General features: G+C 61.3%; 2 protein-coding genes across 4 annotated transcripts; both read right to left on the bottom strand.

Annotated features, from left to right (window-relative positions):
* Positions 1-513: 513 nt before the first annotated feature.
* Positions 514-11,299, bottom strand: TEDC1 (tubulin epsilon and delta complex 1). 2 transcript variants are annotated; one of them, XM_064293106.1, is made up of 8 exons: positions 11,132-11,299; positions 10,961-11,039; positions 9,767-9,969; positions 9,173-9,340; positions 7,440-7,538; positions 5,420-5,506; positions 4,052-4,231; positions 514-2,544 (listed from the first exon to the last, which is right to left on the bottom strand). In XM_064293106.1, the coding sequence occupies exons 1-8, from the start codon at positions 11,282-11,284 to the stop codon at positions 2,221-2,223; spliced, it is 1,293 nt and encodes a 430-aa protein (XP_064149176.1). In that variant the 5' UTR covers positions 11,285-11,299; the 3' UTR covers positions 514-2,220. The 2 variants fall into 2 exon arrangements, with proteins under 2 accessions (XP_064149176.1, XP_064149177.1); XM_064293107.1 differs by lacking the exon at positions 5,420-5,506.
* Positions 11,300-14,313: 3,014 nt separating this feature from the next.
* CRIP1 (cysteine rich protein 1) lies at positions 14,314-16,421 on the bottom strand. 2 transcript variants are annotated; one of them, XM_003408881.4, is made up of 5 exons: positions 16,288-16,421; positions 15,028-15,122; positions 14,688-14,745; positions 14,550-14,596; positions 14,314-14,444 (listed from the first exon to the last, which is right to left on the bottom strand). In XM_003408881.4, exons 1-4 carry the CDS (start codon positions 16,325-16,327, stop codon positions 14,556-14,558), a joined length of 234 nt encoding a protein of 77 aa, XP_003408929.1. In that variant the 5' UTR covers positions 16,328-16,421; the 3' UTR covers positions 14,314-14,444; positions 14,550-14,555. The 2 variants fall into 2 exon arrangements, with proteins under 2 accessions (XP_003408929.1, XP_064149180.1); XM_064293110.1 differs by lacking the exon at positions 16,288-16,421 and adding an exon at positions 15,465-16,111.

The raw sequence follows: 16,421 nt of genomic DNA, 5'->3' as shown, positions 1-16,421 counted from the left end.
GACTTGAAGACACCTACCAACACCACCACCACCAGAGAAGGATGGGAGGGAGAGGGAAAGGAAGACTCAGTGCTTACACGGCACTGGGTTTCCCTTAAGGGTGATGGTGGTGGCTGGACAAGATGGTGACCATAATTAATGTCACTGAACTATACATGTGAAGATTGTTTCAGTGGCAAAGGCTTTGTTACCTATATATTTGCCACAATAAATTAATGAAACAAAAATAAATTTTAAAAGGTATGAAGTACTGATACATGTCACAATGTGGATGACTCTTCAAACCAAAGTGAAGGAAACGACACAAAGTCACAAAGGGTATGACCCTATTTACGTATCAATAATAGATAAATCCATAGACACGACACAGACTGGTGGTTGCTAAGGGCGGGGGGGAGGGGAGGATGGGGAGAACCTGCGTGATGGGCAACGGGCTTTAGTCCAGGGCCATGGAAGTGCTTTAGAGCTAGAGATGATGGCTGTGCAACACTGAACGTACTACATGCCACTGAATTGTTCACTTTAAAGCAGTTTATTTTGTATTATGTGAATTTCAGCTAAATAATTTATTTTTAATTTCAGTATTTAAAAAGCAAAAAAGCATTTACGTATACAGAAAAGTTGAAAACTAGAGAATGGAAAAGGTGTCATGCACACAGGAGCTAAAAGAAAGTGGCCGAGGGTAGACAGCTCCCAGACAGAGGCTCTGTAGCAAAATCAGTAACAAATAGCCTGGAGAGGAGACTCAGGAGGCCGACGTTACAAGCGACAGAGCTTCAGACCAGGCTGGTTCCTCTGGCGCAACTTCATGGCCACTGTCCCCGTAACTGCACCCCGGACTCAGGGCTGGAGAGGACCTTGGGGGCTCTTGGAAAAGACAGTGATATCATGAAGGCCTCCCCATGAGTTAAGTCAGACCATGCCAACAAACCAAATTCCTCTCCTAAATGTCACTCAGAAATCTCCTCCAACCAAAGTGGGATTTCAAGAAGACATTGGAAACCCTCCCCAAGGCGTCCCGTGGGTATTGCCTGGAGGGGTGGGCTTCAAGACATCAACAGCCCAGGGTCAACTAATGACAAGGGACAAGACCCTGAGCTGAGTGGAGGGTGAGAGCTGGCCCAGTGGGTGACACAGTCAGGAGTCAAAAGGATCACTGAGGTTGGAACCAGACAAAACAAGACAAACACAGGAACACGAGTGTGGTATTCCATTTTATGCTTAGTTTTTGTACATGTAACATCTGATACACCCAAAGGCCTTCAGCCTGCCACCTTCACCAGGCTCCTGTCTTCCAGGGTCTGAAACCCTTAGGCAGAGGCCAATGGCTATGTAGACAGAGACAGGCTGTCTGAGACCAGAGGCACAACAGCCATGGAAAGAGGAAGGTTTGGTGCAGGCAGCAGGCTGGAGGTAGCCAGGCTGCCTGTCCCTGCTGGTGGGGGCGGGGGTGCTGTGAGGAAGGGCCATTCCGGCAGGTGGGGGACACATCCTGGAACACAGATGGCTCTTTGTCTAGGCCTAGCTAGGATTGCCAAGCAGTCTCTAAGACAAAGCCCCTCTGTCCCCAGGGTGGGCTTCCCTCCACCCAGAGCACCGCCCCCAGGAAGCGAGCAGAGCCCCCACAGGGCGCTCATCCAGCACCCCTCCCCACCCACCACACCAGGCACATCTCACAGCTGGGGGGGGTGGGGGGCGCATCCAGGGCAGGGTATTGACACATCGGGCCAGGGAGGCCTGGGCTCCTGTAGAGCCTCCCCTACTCACTGTATCCCCTGAGCCCTCTTAGCAGGGCTGGTCCCCGACACCCACCCCGTGCTTCAGAGCTCAGACCAGGCTGGTCCCTCTGGCACTGGCCTCAGCCACTAATGCCCAGGTGTCTCCCCTCAGCCTGAGACTCATCTCTGCCCACTACCATCCCCAGAGATACGAGAGGACCCTAGAGGGATGGCCGGGGCCTAAGCCCCCAGGGAGGCCTCCACGAGTGACTTCTGAGCCCATTCCAGGCCCTGACACCCATGGCCACCAGACAGGACCTCTTGTGACCCCTGGGGAGGGGACAGCAGGTAGGGACTGCTGGCCAAGGGACTGGGATCTGGCCAGTCAGGACAGCCCCAGCCCAGAAGGAGTGCACCTCTCAGAGGCTCTGTGTCAGTTGTCCCTGTTGTCACTAGGGCAGGATAAGCCAGGTTCCCACTGGGGACGATGCAACCGCGGTCCTCAGCGTCCATGTGGCGGGATCCAGATGACTCCTGGCAGGGCTCCAGCCAGCCTGGCCAGCTCCTGCTGACTCTGTCCCTGCAGCCAGCATAGCACTGCCTCCAGGCAGGCCTCCTTGCTCCTCAGTGCCCCGATGGCCTCAGTGGCCCACAGGCCCTGCCCTGGGGGAGCCCCAGCCTCACTCCTCACCAGCCGGTTGGGCCTGTGGGGCTGGGCCAGGCCCCCCTCTCGCTCCCAGGCCTGCCACAGGGCCGCCAGCTCCTGCCCCACAGCCTCCTTCGAGGCCCGCATCTCAGCACTCCACTCGGGCCCCTGGCCGCGGACCTGTGGGAGGGGCGTGCAGCTCATAAGGCAGAGGGCAGGCCGCCCCACCGGGACCCTCACCCAGTGTTCCCTCGGCACTCCCCATACAGGGGTGATAGCCCAGACCTCACCTCGAGGCCAGCTCAAAAAGGCCCAGCCCTGCACCCCCCTCACCCAGCACCTGAGTCCCTAAGTCAGCAGACCATTCTGAGCTCAGCAAAGACCCTTGGGGATACCCAGCCCCCAGCCCCACCCACCAGTCTAGGCTCCCACCCAGCCCCTGAGCCCAGGCCACCACCCACCACACCCAGCCTGATCTACTTCTGCCCTCCAGCAGAGAGGACAGGCCCCAAGGGGCTGGGACTGAGGAAGGCCCGAAGGGAGCCTCACATGGCTGGCTCTCAAGGTAGTTCCTATCTCTGCGGACAGCTAGCCCAGACCCCACCCCCACAAAGCTTTGAAGAGGCTGGCTACGATGTGGTCTACAGCCCACACACTGTAGCCACCAGCCCACTCATCCACCAAGTCTGGCAGCCCAGTTCCAAGAGAACTGCCCAGAACCCCACAGGCTCTGCCTAAAACCACACTGCCCAGCAGCTTCCCAGAAAGAAAACACCATAGACCCAGAGCAGCCGCCGTCAGAGTACTTCAAAAGCACGCCCCTTTGGGGAGGGGGACAAGAGGCACAGCCGTGTGTGGCCCAAACAAGGAGGCGCATGGGGCCATGAGGAGGTAGTGGCCCCTGGGGCAGTGCACGGCAGCTCCCATCACCCGGCTAGGGTGGTTGGGGTGAGGCGTGGTGAGCACAGAGGGCAACAGCCTGCTCTTTAGAGAGGCTAGTGAAGACTTAAGGCAGAAAATCACGCCTGCATTTTTTTAAAAAATGATTCAGGAAAAAAAAAAAGAGCAGCAAATGTGGCAAAATGTTAATGGGTATAAAATCCAGGTCCTATGAGGGCACTCCTTCTCCTGTGCAAACTGACAGGGACCCCTGGAGTCTACCCCCTTACCTAGGCACTGGCCACCCCTTCTGGAGAGAACTACTTGACCCTCGACAGGTTAAACAGGTCTGGTACAACAGTATGGGGCAGGACACACTCTGTGCACCAAGGAAGGGGGGCCAGCATCTAACTGGTCTACCCACGTCTAAGTGCTCCAACTAACTTGAAGGAATGAAGGGCGTGAGCAGACTCAGGTGCAGCAGGACCGGGGCAGGGCCACCACGGGCTGGCTGACTTACGTACCCTGACAAAAGGAGCAAGACCTTCAGCAGGGGACCCCTGTAGGCCTTGGGCAGCTGGGGATGGGACATGCAGGGACTTCCACTCCAGTGAATTTGGGGCCATGTCAATGTGTCACACTCTCACAAGCTTAATCAAACTGAATGGTATAGCGCTCAACAAGTGGCTCTGTCCAATGCACCCTCGTGTGCCCCCCCTGCCCCCAGAGATGTCTTCTGGGGAGAACCAAACCATGAGGGGTGCTGCTGACTGAGTGGGTGAGGGGACAGGAGGGCCCAGGTGCTCACCTGGGCCTCCCACGATGCCCGCCGCACCTCCACGGCCTCCTGCAGCTCCTTCTGAAGGGCCTGCAGCTCCCGAGACACCAGTTCCAACTCCCCAGCCACTCGCTCAGGGATGCTGGGCAGAAACGTGGGCTGTGAGCCAGCGTTGGGGGAGTCTGGGGGGGAGGCACCCAGGACTGTGTCCTGCAGAGAGACCCAAATGAGAGGGGGACAACAGCACAGACCCCCAAAGCCACACCTGGCTTTGTAGCCAGCAGGGTCAAGGACACAGGGGCTAAAAGGGGCAACACCCCCCCAGGCCTACCCAGCTGGACAGCTACAGTCACCCAGCAGATGTGGCATCCATGGAGCCCCAAAGGCCAGACCTCCAGGAGGCCACAACCTCCGAACCAGAGAAGTCTTGGCCAGAAGTGGGGCTCTCCAGGAGCGAGGAAGCCTGGGGTGACCACGCGTGGGCCTTGATCCCCAGACCACAACAGAAGATGCACGGTCTAGCCATGTATCCTCGCCAGTCTTAGAACCACCTGCGCTCTCACCCACGGTCCTAGCCCAGCCACACAGGACCTGCAGGTGGCCCAGGACCCTGGGGCCTTCAGAGTCCCCTAAACAGAGGCAAAATTCAGGCAAAGCCAAGTGGCTGCCAGCCAGGGGTAACAAGGGCACCCTGGAAGGACCTCTTGGCATCGTCCCTAGGTGGGGCCAGGGACCTCCAGCAGGTCCTGAGGTAGCTGGCTCCTGGCAGGGAGTTTCTGGTTCAGGACCCAGAATGGACACCCCGGCTACTGTGGGAAGCCCCCTTCCAGCACCTCTGACCCAGTTCTCCAGCCCCAAGCAGGAAGACCCCCTTGACTCTACGAGAGTGACCTAAGGCAGATGCCTTGCTACTCAGACAGGGCAGACAGAAGAAGGGGCAAGGTGGTGGGGGCAGTTGTGCGGGCTGTACAGGCTAGGGTCGGCACCAAGTATTCACGAACAGCGAAGGCAGACCTGCCCTCGTTGCCCAGATGTCAGAGCCCACTCTGCCCGCAAGTCTGGGCCGGATGTGTGAGAGCCCGCATTTGCGCCTGCCACAGTGTCCCAGCGGTCCACAGTCGGAAAGGCAGCCCTTCGCAAGTTTATGGTTGCTGACATGGATGTGCTGTGGGACACAGCTTTGCTGGGCACTCAGTGTGAGATGAGGCTGCCAGAGGGATGGGGATGGGGCACCGAGGGATTTGCATCAACTTCCTGTCCTCAACCTCCAGCCCAGCGCATCAGGGCACCAGCTGCCATGGCTCCAGAGAGACAGCTGCTGTTCTCATCCGTTCCTGCCTGGGAATGGGGAGACCCACCCCTCCCCTGCTGTGGTCCAGGCCGGGGATGCCGCGTTACCATCCATTGCCAGAAGACCTGCTCTAGGCGCCGCCACTCGAGAGCGGCCTCCAGCCGCACGTTCTCAAACTCCAGCATCTGCAGCAGCTGCAAGCAACCGAAGCCAGTGAGGATCCAGGACCCAGATCCCCACACACACTCCCCCTACAGTATAGCCCAGCACGGGAACCTTCCGCCATCTTCCAGTTTCTTGGGGAAGCCCCCTGAGGCACACACTAGGCTGCCTGCTGTCACAGCTTACCCACACACCCCCACCTGTGAGCCCAGGGGCGAGGGGCTGAGACCCAGCCTGGTGGTGGGTGGATTCCCTCGTGGGCTCCCTGACCCAAGAAATCTGTGACCCCACTCCTAGGGAGGCTGTGAGCAGAGGTGAGACCCAGACTGGCAAGCCTGCTGGGCAGGGTGGGAGGGGGCAAGCCCCCTTCCCATGTGACCTCAGAAGCCCCAGGGGCAGGGAGGAGGTTGCAAGTGATCCAGGTAAGAGATGCTGGAGGAGAAGCCGCCAGGCCAGGCCAGGCCAGGCTCCCCCCGACTCCCCCAGGTGCCGTCAGGTCCATTCCAACTCATAGCAATCCTATAGGACAGAGCAGAACTGCCCCATGGGGTTTTCCAAGTAGCGGCTGGTGGCCAGGCCAAATAAACCAAACCCATTGCCATCAAGCTGATTCCCACTCATAGCAACCCTACAGGATAGAACAGAACTGCCCCATAGGGTTTCCAAGGAGCAGCTGATGGATTTGAACTGCCGACATTTTGGTTAGCAGCCAAGCTCTTAACCACTGCGCCACCAAGGCTCCGGTGGCAGGGCAGAGGGCAGGGGTGGAGGAGGAGACAGAACAACACTGGGGATGGGTAACAGGGCTGCTGGGAGAGAAGGTAGTCAGGGCATAGTGGGTACCCAGGGCCAAGCCAGCTCCCTCTCCAGAAACCCTGGAAGGAAAGTGGCCTCAGTCCAGTTTTTCAGCACCAGCGGGCACCAGAGGCCAGGGTCTAGCCCATGCCCACCATCCCAGGCAGGATCAGGGGGACCCGGGCAAGAAGCCTGGGCCCCGCTGAGTCATCCCTCAATGAGGATCAGAGCCAAGGACACACCAGGATGCCCAGACACTACCGCAGCACTAGCCAGAGCCAAGTGCAGGCCCTACACAGCTGGGCTCAGCAGATTTGGCCAGGGACATAGGCAGGGGCCAAGAGCCAGGCAGCCGTCACTGGCAGCCCTCCTGTTGGCCATACGCTCTCCCAGGGCCAGGACAGGCCAGAGCCTGACCATAGAGGACACCCAGCCAACACTGGCCCAGAGAAGGAGATGGTGCTGACAGATGGACAGACGACTGAAGAGGAAGGACAGGAAGCAGAAGAGAAAGGGTGGCAAGGTCAGGAGAAGCCAGGCACCCTGTGGGAAGGGGGTGGGCACGAGGGACGCCATCCAGAGCCTTGACCTGGGCCAATCCCAATATTCTTCCCATTAGTGCCTGGTAGCCCTGAGATGAAGAGGACACTCAGGTCAAGGGCAGGGATGGGATCTGCCCAAGATCACATAGCCACCCAGAGCTCAGAGCTGGGCTTTACCCAGGATCTGTCCAGGACCCTGACATCCCATCACTTGGGGAGGCCCCTGCCTAGAAGGCACTGTGCCCACTGCATGCTGGGTGGAGCCTGGGTGGCAGCCCTGCCCCCAGGACCAACATCTATGCCCAACTGGATGAGCTCCCCACCCCCTGCACCCCGGGCCTCCTATTCATCCAGGGGGTAGAGCTGCTTGGGCTTCAAGGCTGTAGGTGGTAACCCCAAGACTGTGTTCCTGGAATTCCAGTGGGGCAGACACAGTTCCTCCCCGTTGGGCCCTCCCTGACCACACACAGTGAAGACACATGCCTCTCACCCATGCCAGCGATGATGGTGAACTTGGTAAACACAAAGGGATACTCACAGCTCACAGCCCTACGACTGCCCTCCTCCTCCTTCCCCAGCCATCTCCCCTACTGAGCAGTGCTCACTCCAGCACCTAGACCAGCCTCACCTGCTGGCCACCCTCCGGGTCCCTGAGCAGCTCCGTTTCAGCAACAGACAGGTGGCCAAGGTTTCGGTCACTGTGGCAGCCCTGGGTGTACTTATGAATCTGAAAGAGACAGACCCCAGGCTGGGCAGGGAGCAAATACCTACTCCCAGCACTAGGGGCCTGCCCAGCGCTCAGGGCTCCAATGGGAGGCCCCCACAGAGGGGGACATCTGGGACACTCCAGGCTCTGTCGGTGGGAAATTCCACCTGTGATCTCCCCACCCCACCCAGCTTCCCAGAAGGGTACAATGCGCATGGAGAGGTCACCCCTGCTTCCCCGGTTGATGGAGTGCCCTGTGCCATGCATGGAGACAGAACAGCTTCCAGAGAGGCGCTGCAGTCCAGTGAGCCCCATCAAAGGGACAGGGGAGCGACTGCCTTGGGGCGGGGTCAGGGAGGTCACCCCAGCTGAGGGTGAACAGTGGGGAGTGTTCCAGGAGGGAGGGCCAGCTCAAGCCAGGGCCCGGAGCAAAGGCCAGCAGAACCACAGCAGAGGGTAGCCATCTGCCAAGGGCAGGATGTCCCAAGCTGGAAGCTTCCCAGAACCAGAAGGAAGGAGGCCAGGACTCTGCACAGGTGAGAGCCCTTGGCCACTCGCCCAGCCCTGACTTCTCTGCTGGGCCTGTGGGAACCTTGTGCAGATAGCCATGCCCCTCAGCAGCTGACCGCCCTACCAGCCTTCAGGGGCCCCACTGCCCACGTCAGCCTACCCTAAGACGACGGCTGTGGGCCAGGCCGCTTGTTCTCAGGAGGCAGGAACAGCAGTGGCTCCACCAAGCTCAGTGCCACGGGTCAACGTCAGGTACCCCTGGGGCACTTGGGGCCCCAGGAGCCCACAAGAAGCAAATGAGCCCCCAGCTTCCCTATCAGCCAGGGGTCTTGGACATCACAGGAAAGAACTCGCACGTGTTGATGAGCACACCAACACAGACACGGCTCAGCTTTGGGAAACGACACAGCAGAGCAGACCCTGCCGGAGTCTCGCCTGCAGGGGACCCCAGGATTCCTGCAGGCTCGACCCAAAGAGGGCAGCAGGAATGAGCAGCACAAGAAGGACAGGGGAGCCAGACTCCTGTTCTGAGGGTACCCAAAACTGTGGGTGGGGACGGAATAGCCTCCAGATGTGCCCTCTTCCTCGGGCACCTGCTCTAGGATAGGTGAGACCCCAGGTCACTGTCCCTCCGGCCAAACCCTCTTGCCCTTTCTGCAGTCTGCACCAGCCCCACCTGGGCAGTGGTGCCAACGGTAACCAGGAATCCATCCTGCAGGTGGCCCCACTCACAAGAGACAGAAACCAGGCTGACCATGCAGAGCAATGGACACAGGTGATGCTGCTGCCCCGAAGGCCAGTGTCTCCCCCGGTAAGCATGCCCTCCATTGACAATAATAATTCATCAGGACTGTCCCAGCATGGTCTGTATCAGCCCTGCCCAGGCCACCTCTGGTCTTGCCTGCGTGGTATTCTCACCACTGAGCAGAGTCTGAAGACTTCTCAGGTACAGGCACCCCCAAAACCTGGCTTCTGCCCCCCAGCTGGCTCTCCTGCCCGTGTTGCCCAGCCCTAACTGCTCTGTGACCCCATCCCAACCCAGGACACCACACCAGGACAGTACCCAAATCCACCACCCCCAGTCAAGGCCAGTCCCCAGGTATGCAGGGTCCCCAGGGAAAGGAAGCCCGAAAGGGCAGCACTACCTTGCTCAGGAGGGCGCAGTGCTCCTGGTGACTGGAGATAAGGCTCCGCCAGCGGAACCGCAGCTTTCCCATCAGCCACTGCACATGACGCACGTCCACACAGCCGTCAGCATCCTTGCTCGGTGTAGGCAGACCAGGGCTGGCCCTGCCATAGGCTAGGTCCTCACACTGCAGGGCGGCAAGGGTCAGGCCTGTCCCCACACCCCCAGCGACACCAGGGTGCAGAGGGAGAGGAAGGGACCCCTGGAAGCGTGACCTCTGGGGTCTCGGATCCAGAGGAGCTAGGGCTGGGCCCTGCCCTGAAACAGGGCAGAGGGGTGGAGGGATGCGCACAGTCATGGGAGCCCAGGGGGCAGTGGGGCATAGCCACGAAGAGAGGTGCAGGGGTGTGTCACATGGACCTAACTGATACAGAGCCGAGCCTGTGCGCCCTCATGGGACAGCACTAACGACCACTTGCAGGACTGTCTTGAAAGCTAAGGCAGTGGGTGACACAGAGCAGGAGCTAGGCTGAGGCTCTGGCCACCAGGGTCAAGACGATGGAGACTTGGGCCCAGCAGGTGGCACCCCTAGGCCTCCTAACCACGAACTAACCTCGCACACGGGCATCTCGTCACCCAGCCGGACGCGGGTCCGGGCCAGCAGCTGCTCGATAAGGGGCCCTCGGGCCAGAAGCCAGGACAGGGCCAGCAGGAGCTCGCGGCTGCCCTGGGAGCCGTCCTCCGGAAGCTGGAAGAGCGCTGGCCGAGGGTAGCCCTGGGAGCGCATTGCTGACTTCACCAAGCGGACCTGGGCCTCTGGGGGGGAAGGGGGAGGTGTAATCAGCTCAGGGGGGTCCGCCGGGACAGATCCCACTGGAGCACCTCCAGGGACCCGGTCCCACCCCAAATAGAGGCCTGGCTTGGAGGTGTGGCCAGAGTCGGACAGAACCGGGAGGGCTGACGCAGGGTGGGCGAGGTCACAGGCTAATTGGTCGGGGTCTACATTGTACGGGGCGCCCTGGTGGCGCAGTAGTTAAGCACTCAGCTGCTCACCAAAACGTCAGCAATTCCAATCTACCAGCTACTCCTGGGAAACCCTGTGAGGCAGTTCCACCCTGTCCTATGTCGGAATGGACGGGACAGCAATGGGTTCTGTGGTTACATTGGGTGGGCGGGGCCAGGGACTAACGAGGCGGGGCCTGTGGAGCCGTAGGAGGCAGGGAGGGCGGGGCTAACCAATAGCGAAGTGGGGGGTCCTGCGGGTGGGCAGAGGTGAAGCTAACCAGTTGGGGCTTACAGGGGTGGAGCCTACAAGATGGATGGGGGTCACAGGCTAACCAGGAGATGGATGGGGTGGCTGGGGGCAGAGTAAGGGGGTGTGGCCTACAGCGGCGGGTGGTGCTACAGGGCAATTGGCTGGGGCTTTCACGGTGGGTGGGACAAGGCTGCTGGGCGGGGCTTAGAGGGGTGGAGCCCACAGAGACAGAGGGGGCTACCCGCTAACAGGAGAGGTTACAGGGGAGGGTCGAGGGGGGCAGACTAGGGCGGGCGGGCGGGGGGGGGACGGGGGGCAGTCGGGGTGACCGGGGGGGCAGTCGGGGTGACCGGGGCGGGGACACTGGGGCGGGGAGACCGGGGGGGGGCAGTCGGGGTGACCGGGGCGGGGACACTGGGGCGGGGAGACCGGGGGAGGGGCAGTCGGGGTGACCGGGGCGGGGACGCCGGGGCGGGGACGCCGGGGCGGGGCCCATCGAGGCGGCCGCGGCCACGGGCTAACCCGGCGCGCTCGCAGGGGGGCGCTATCTACCGCGGGTTAGCGAGCCAGTGGTGTCGGCCTCCGAGCGCGGCGAGAGCACACAGGAGAGCAGCCGCCAGAGCGCGGGGGCCTGTGGGGACGAAGAGCCGGCGGTCAGCGGGCCGCCTCCCCGCGCCCACCCGGGCCCCGTTCCCGCCCCGTCGCCGGCCCCGCGGGCCTCACCGCCTCCGGGAGGTCGAACTTGGCGCGACGGAAAGTCTCGGGGCCGGGCCCTGCGGGCAGCGTCCGACACAGCGCGGCGATGGCCTCGGGCAGCGCCCTCGCCCCCGTCCCGGTCCCGGCCGCCCGGCCTGCCGGACGCCGCCGCCGCCCCATGCAGCCGCCCCAGGCCGCGGTCTGACCGCCCGCCGCCGCCGGCCGAGCCTCCGCCTCCAATTACCGCGTCGGCCGGGGCCCACGTCCAATCACAGCGCTGCACGCGGACTGAAGTCCAATCACCTCCGCCGGTTCCGCCTCTGCGGCCCTACCTCCAACCACGGCTCTGACCTGGCTCCGGTGTCCAATCACCACAGCCGGCCTGGTCCTACAGCCCAATCAACGCTGAGAGTCTCCGCGCCGGCCCCGCCTCTGAGGCCCTGCATCCCATTGGCGGTTGGAGTTCCGTCCAATCCGGTGCGGGGGCGCTTCCGGGCCCCGGAGGGTGGTCCCGGGAGAGGGCTCCGGACTTCCGGCCTGTGGGCCCCGCCCCGGCCGGGTCCCCGACGTCGCCACCAGCCAGCGCCGCTCCTCCCGGGCGCCTCAGCCGCGAGTGGGGACAGTGCAGACGCGCTCGAGGCCGCCCCGACCTCCGCTCTGCTGAGAGTGGTCCCTTAGAGGAAGGCGGGCCGGCAGCTCTCCACGCCCCCGGAGCCGCCGCCAACCCGCCCGTGCGCCCCGCGCCCCCCTGCGCCGCTCTCCGCCCCCCTGCGCGCGCGCCAGGGCCCCCGGCTCCCTCCGTCCCGCACCTCCAGCTCCTCCTTCCTGCCGTTTGGAAACAGTCTGGCAGATTTTCTTTAGAGCTCACCGTAGATTTACAGGGCTACGCCTAGGAGCTTTTGTTATTAGTCGGGGTGTAATCGATACCGACTCATGGCGACCTTTAGGAACCTACCCAAGATAAATGAAAACACAAAGACGTCCACGCGGAAATGCACAGCAGCTTTGTTCATAGTAGCCAAAGGAGGCAACCCAAGCCCAGGAGGTGATGGGCGGGTAAACAAAATGCCCTGTCCACGCAATGAAACACTGATCGGTAGTGAAAGTGAGCACACTGCTGTACACGTTACAACGCCGATGAGGCTCAAGGACATTATCCTAAGTGAGAGCGGTGGTCTGGGGAAAAAACTGGGAACAGGAAGTGACCAGGAGGGCAGCTGGGGACTCTTGGAGGCAACAAGAATGTTCTAAAACCTGTTGTGATGGTTGCACAACTCAGCAAATTTCGTAAAATCATTGAATATACAAGAGTGAGTTTTAAATTACACCTCAGAGCTGTAAGAAGACAGAGAAGTTGGGGCAAGGGAGGAGGAAGACGAGGAAGGAGGAGGAGAAGAGAGGGGAAGAAGGAGGTGAGGAACAACGGGAAGAAGGAAGAAAGGAAAGAAAGAGTAAATAAGTTAGTCTTCCCTGGACGGCACACGGCCTCCACCCTCCCCAGCCAGGGCTGAGCCCACAAGAAGTGCATCTTAGGCTCCTGGTTCTCTTCAGTCTCCTGCTCCACCCTTCAGCCCTCCGTACAACCAAACTCCTTCTGCTATCAGTCTTTCCCTCAACCTCAAACCCCGTGTCTCTAGGGTCCCTATGCCACTCTGCATCCCCCTCCTTGTAGTAAATGGCCCATGCACCTACACGCACAGCTGGACCCACACTACCCTCACCTCCCGAGCTGCTCTCCTCCCACCTGTGTGGGAGTCATACTGCCTATTCTCCCTTACCCCTCTATCAGCCCTCCCCTCCGGAATCCACCTTCATCTCAGGCCAGGACTGGCACTGGCTTCCAGCCTGCCCCACCTTCGCTTCCCCACACTGCAGCTCAGAGGTCTTTCTGGCTGCCCTCCCACTAATTCTTACACAGTTCTCAGCTGTGTGGATACAGACCACAGGCCACATTCCTTACCCCTCCACTTTGAATCCTTTTACAGTGGGATCCTTGAATCCTATGCGCCCTTTCCCTCTCAACACCCTGCACCTGCTGAGCCTTCAGTCTGAAATGCTCTCTACCCCACTAGTGACCCTGCTACTTCCACTCTTCTTTCAGGTCTCAGCTCTCTGAGAGCTCACCCCATATCCACCGCTCCTTTTCTGACTGAGCAAGGGAGAGGAGCAAGTCGGCCCAGGTTGCTTCTCCCAGCTTGCTCAGGACAGGCTTGCCTTGTGCACCTATGCCGCTACCCCGCAGTGCCTGCTCTGGCCAGTGGGTGTCCCCTGTGCCTAAAGGCCCAGTCCCACGTCCCCAACCTATCCATCCATCACTGAAAGCACTCAGCTCCCACGTCTTGGAATTCCACAAATCACTCCCCACCCACCAAGAACATGCACGTGCACGCGCGCACACACACACACGCACACGCTGCCTGTCCAGCTCAGGTTTCCAGGACCCTTACCACATCCAGAGCCAAGTCAGCCCCTCAGGTACTGAGAGGGCTGGCTGCTGCCACAGCAGGAGTCCCAGAGTCCCAGGAGGGGGCTCTGAGAGGTACCCAGTCAGCACCTGCTGCCTGGTTTGACATGGGAGTTTCCAGAAAGCCCCAATCCTCAAGGCACAGCTAGTGTCTCAAATCCCCACTGGTAAGTCTCCAGGCGAGGCAGAGGGCAAATGGGGGCAAATGGGGGGACAGCATGCCTGGGTGGACAGGGCCAGAGCTCTCTAGCAGCTGCTACCTTCCGCTGCAGAGGTGGAGGCAGGGCGGCAGGAAGTGGGAAAGGGGTAGGCGAGAAGTTCCCCACCACAACTCTCCCAAAAGTGTCTCAAAAAGAGAACCAGAAAGAGCTGCAGCTGACTCACCCCTGTGGACCCTCCCACCCCCACCCCGAGGCCGGGCCTTCCCCAGCCCCACCTGCTCCCAGGCCTCCAACTCCTGGCCCAGCCTTCAAAGCATTGTTACCCTTGCACATCCCAAAACCACTGGGGCAGGCTGGGCATCTCTGCATATATGAGGGTAAGATAGCTTCCAGCCTCTGTAGGCCTGGCCTCTCACCCACCCCTGCCTTTGGTGGGCCCCAGGGCAATGCCTGCTGCAACAGGAAAAGTGGGTACAAGAAGATTCAGGGCCAGACCCCAGCTGAGCCCCCTGCCCATCCTGGCACACTTGTGCGTGAGTGCAAATACATGCACGCACACACACAGACACACATGGCCACGGGCCTTTGGAGTGTTTGGAATTTATTGAGGGTGTGGGGGGGGCTACAGGGGAGCCGTGGGTGCTGGAGGACAAGGCCTGGCATCTGCCTGAAGGGGCAGCATCGCGGTGGATGGCTCGCCAGCAGGGCGAGGGGCCTGCACAGACAGAAAGGAGAAGTGAGGGCTGTGCCCACCTAGCACCCTCCAGGCCCGAGGGCCGTCAGACCCAGGAAGAGGTAGCTGAGCTGGGCAGGCTGGTACCTGGGTTTACTTGAAAGTGTGGCTCTCAGCTCCACCCCGCCCAAAGCCTGCAGAAAAAAGGTTTACAGATTAGGGGGATCCAGGGGCTGTGGGGGCTGGGAGCTGTGAGGGCTGGGTCAGAGGTTGTGGGGAGCATACCTTTGGGCCCAAACGTGGCCGCATAGCAGGGGTGGTTGCAGTAGGGTTTGCCCTCGTGCTGCAGAGAGAAGGGTAGTGAGGGAGGCCGTCACCCTGTGCCCCTGCACACCCCAGGTCTTGGCACCAACCCCTGCCTCACCTCAGCGTGGCCCCCACCCCTGTGAGCTTTACCCCAGGTCTATCCTCGATGGGAGCCTCCCACCCTCATCCTGTGCCCTGCACCCCAGGCCTCGGCCCCCACCCCTGCCTCACCTCAGCATGGCCCCCCCACCCCTGCCTCACCTCAGCATGGTCCCCCCACCCCTGCCTCACCTCAGCATGGTCCCCACCCCTGCCTCACCTCAGCGTGGCCCCCAGAGGTCAGTGTTTTCCCACATTTCTCACACTTCAGGCAGGGCCGATGCCAGTCCTTCCCCAAGGATGTCACCCGCTCCGCTGCAGAGCACAGACTCCATGTGAGACACTGCTAACCACATGGTGCCCCCTCACAGTTGGCCTTCTGGTCCCTCTCGGTCACCTGTGCCCAAGGCCTGCCCTCCACTTGGGGATCCTCTCTGCCTGTCCCTGTACTCCCCCCGGTCCAGCCTAACAATCAGGGGAGCTGGTACCAGGTCCTAGGCGAGACCCAGGCGGGCCCCAGATGGTCAGGTGAGGCTGGGGGAAGAAGAGAGGTGGGGAAGAGATGGGGGGACAGGGCAGGGGGTCTGGGGCCTGGCACAGGTAACAGGTGGAGCTGGTGTCGGGAGGCTCGAAGGGGAATTTCCCGCTTCCTCCCACCTCTCCCCGTGGGTCGGATCAGGGGCGGGGGCCGGTCGACTGCTCCCTTGGCCGCAAGGGCAAGGAGGCAGGCGCCCAGGATCCGAGCTCGCCCCATTTGCGCCTTGGGTGCTAGTTTCCGCATTTGTTTCTACTTAGCGCTGGGAGAGGCAGCAGAGCCAGCGTTCCTTCTTCCCCTCGGGGTCCCCGCCCAGGGCGCGCCCGGGGAAGGAGAGAGAGAAAGGGAGGGACCCAGAGACGGGGGACAGAGAGTCGGGGACAGACACAGAGACTGGAGGAGACAGTGACAGGGGAAACACATACACAGCGAGACAGAGACGGAACAGAGACAGGAGACATGGAGACAGAGAAGAAGAGATGCAAAAGACAGACTGGATTAAACCACAGAGACAGCGAGACAAAGATGGGAGAGCCAGAGACGGGCAGACCCAGAGAAGGTGAGATCCAGAGAAGAGACACAAGAACAGCGAGACACAGAGACCGGGGAGACATGGAGACAAGACAGGGAGACACAGAGAAGAGAAGAGACAGCAGCACACAGAGACAGGGGGAGCCCCAGAGTCGAGGATACACAGAGCAAGGGCAGAAAGACACGGGGAGAGAGGGGCCCCGAGAGGCCCGACTCAGCCAGACAGCGGGACACCCGACGCCGGCGCGTGGCTTTGGCGCAGAGGCGAGGCGGGTCCCGGCAGCACAGCCCGGGGGCCGCGGGCAGGGCTGAGATCTCGGCTCCGCCCGCCGCCGCCCGCCGCGCGGACCCCCGCCCGCCTGCGGGACCCCAGCTGCTGCGCCCGGCCGGGCACCGCCCCAGGGGCCGTCTCACCGAAGTAGACCTCCTTGCTACACTTGGGGCACTTGGGCATGGTGGCGCCGGGTCGGGCTGCAGCTGGGCCGGGTGCGGGCAGGCGGCGCGGATGGCCGGGCGGGGCTGGGTCCGCGCCTTTCAGGCCCCGGTGC

This window comes from Loxodonta africana, chromosome 10 (assembly GCF_030014295.1).
Source record: "Loxodonta africana isolate mLoxAfr1 chromosome 10, mLoxAfr1.hap2, whole genome shotgun sequence".
NCBI lineage: Eukaryota > Metazoa > Chordata > Mammalia > Proboscidea > Elephantidae > Loxodonta > Loxodonta africana.
The sequence above is the reverse complement of the archived record's forward strand: the minus strand, read 5'-3'. Positions and strand labels throughout refer to the sequence as shown.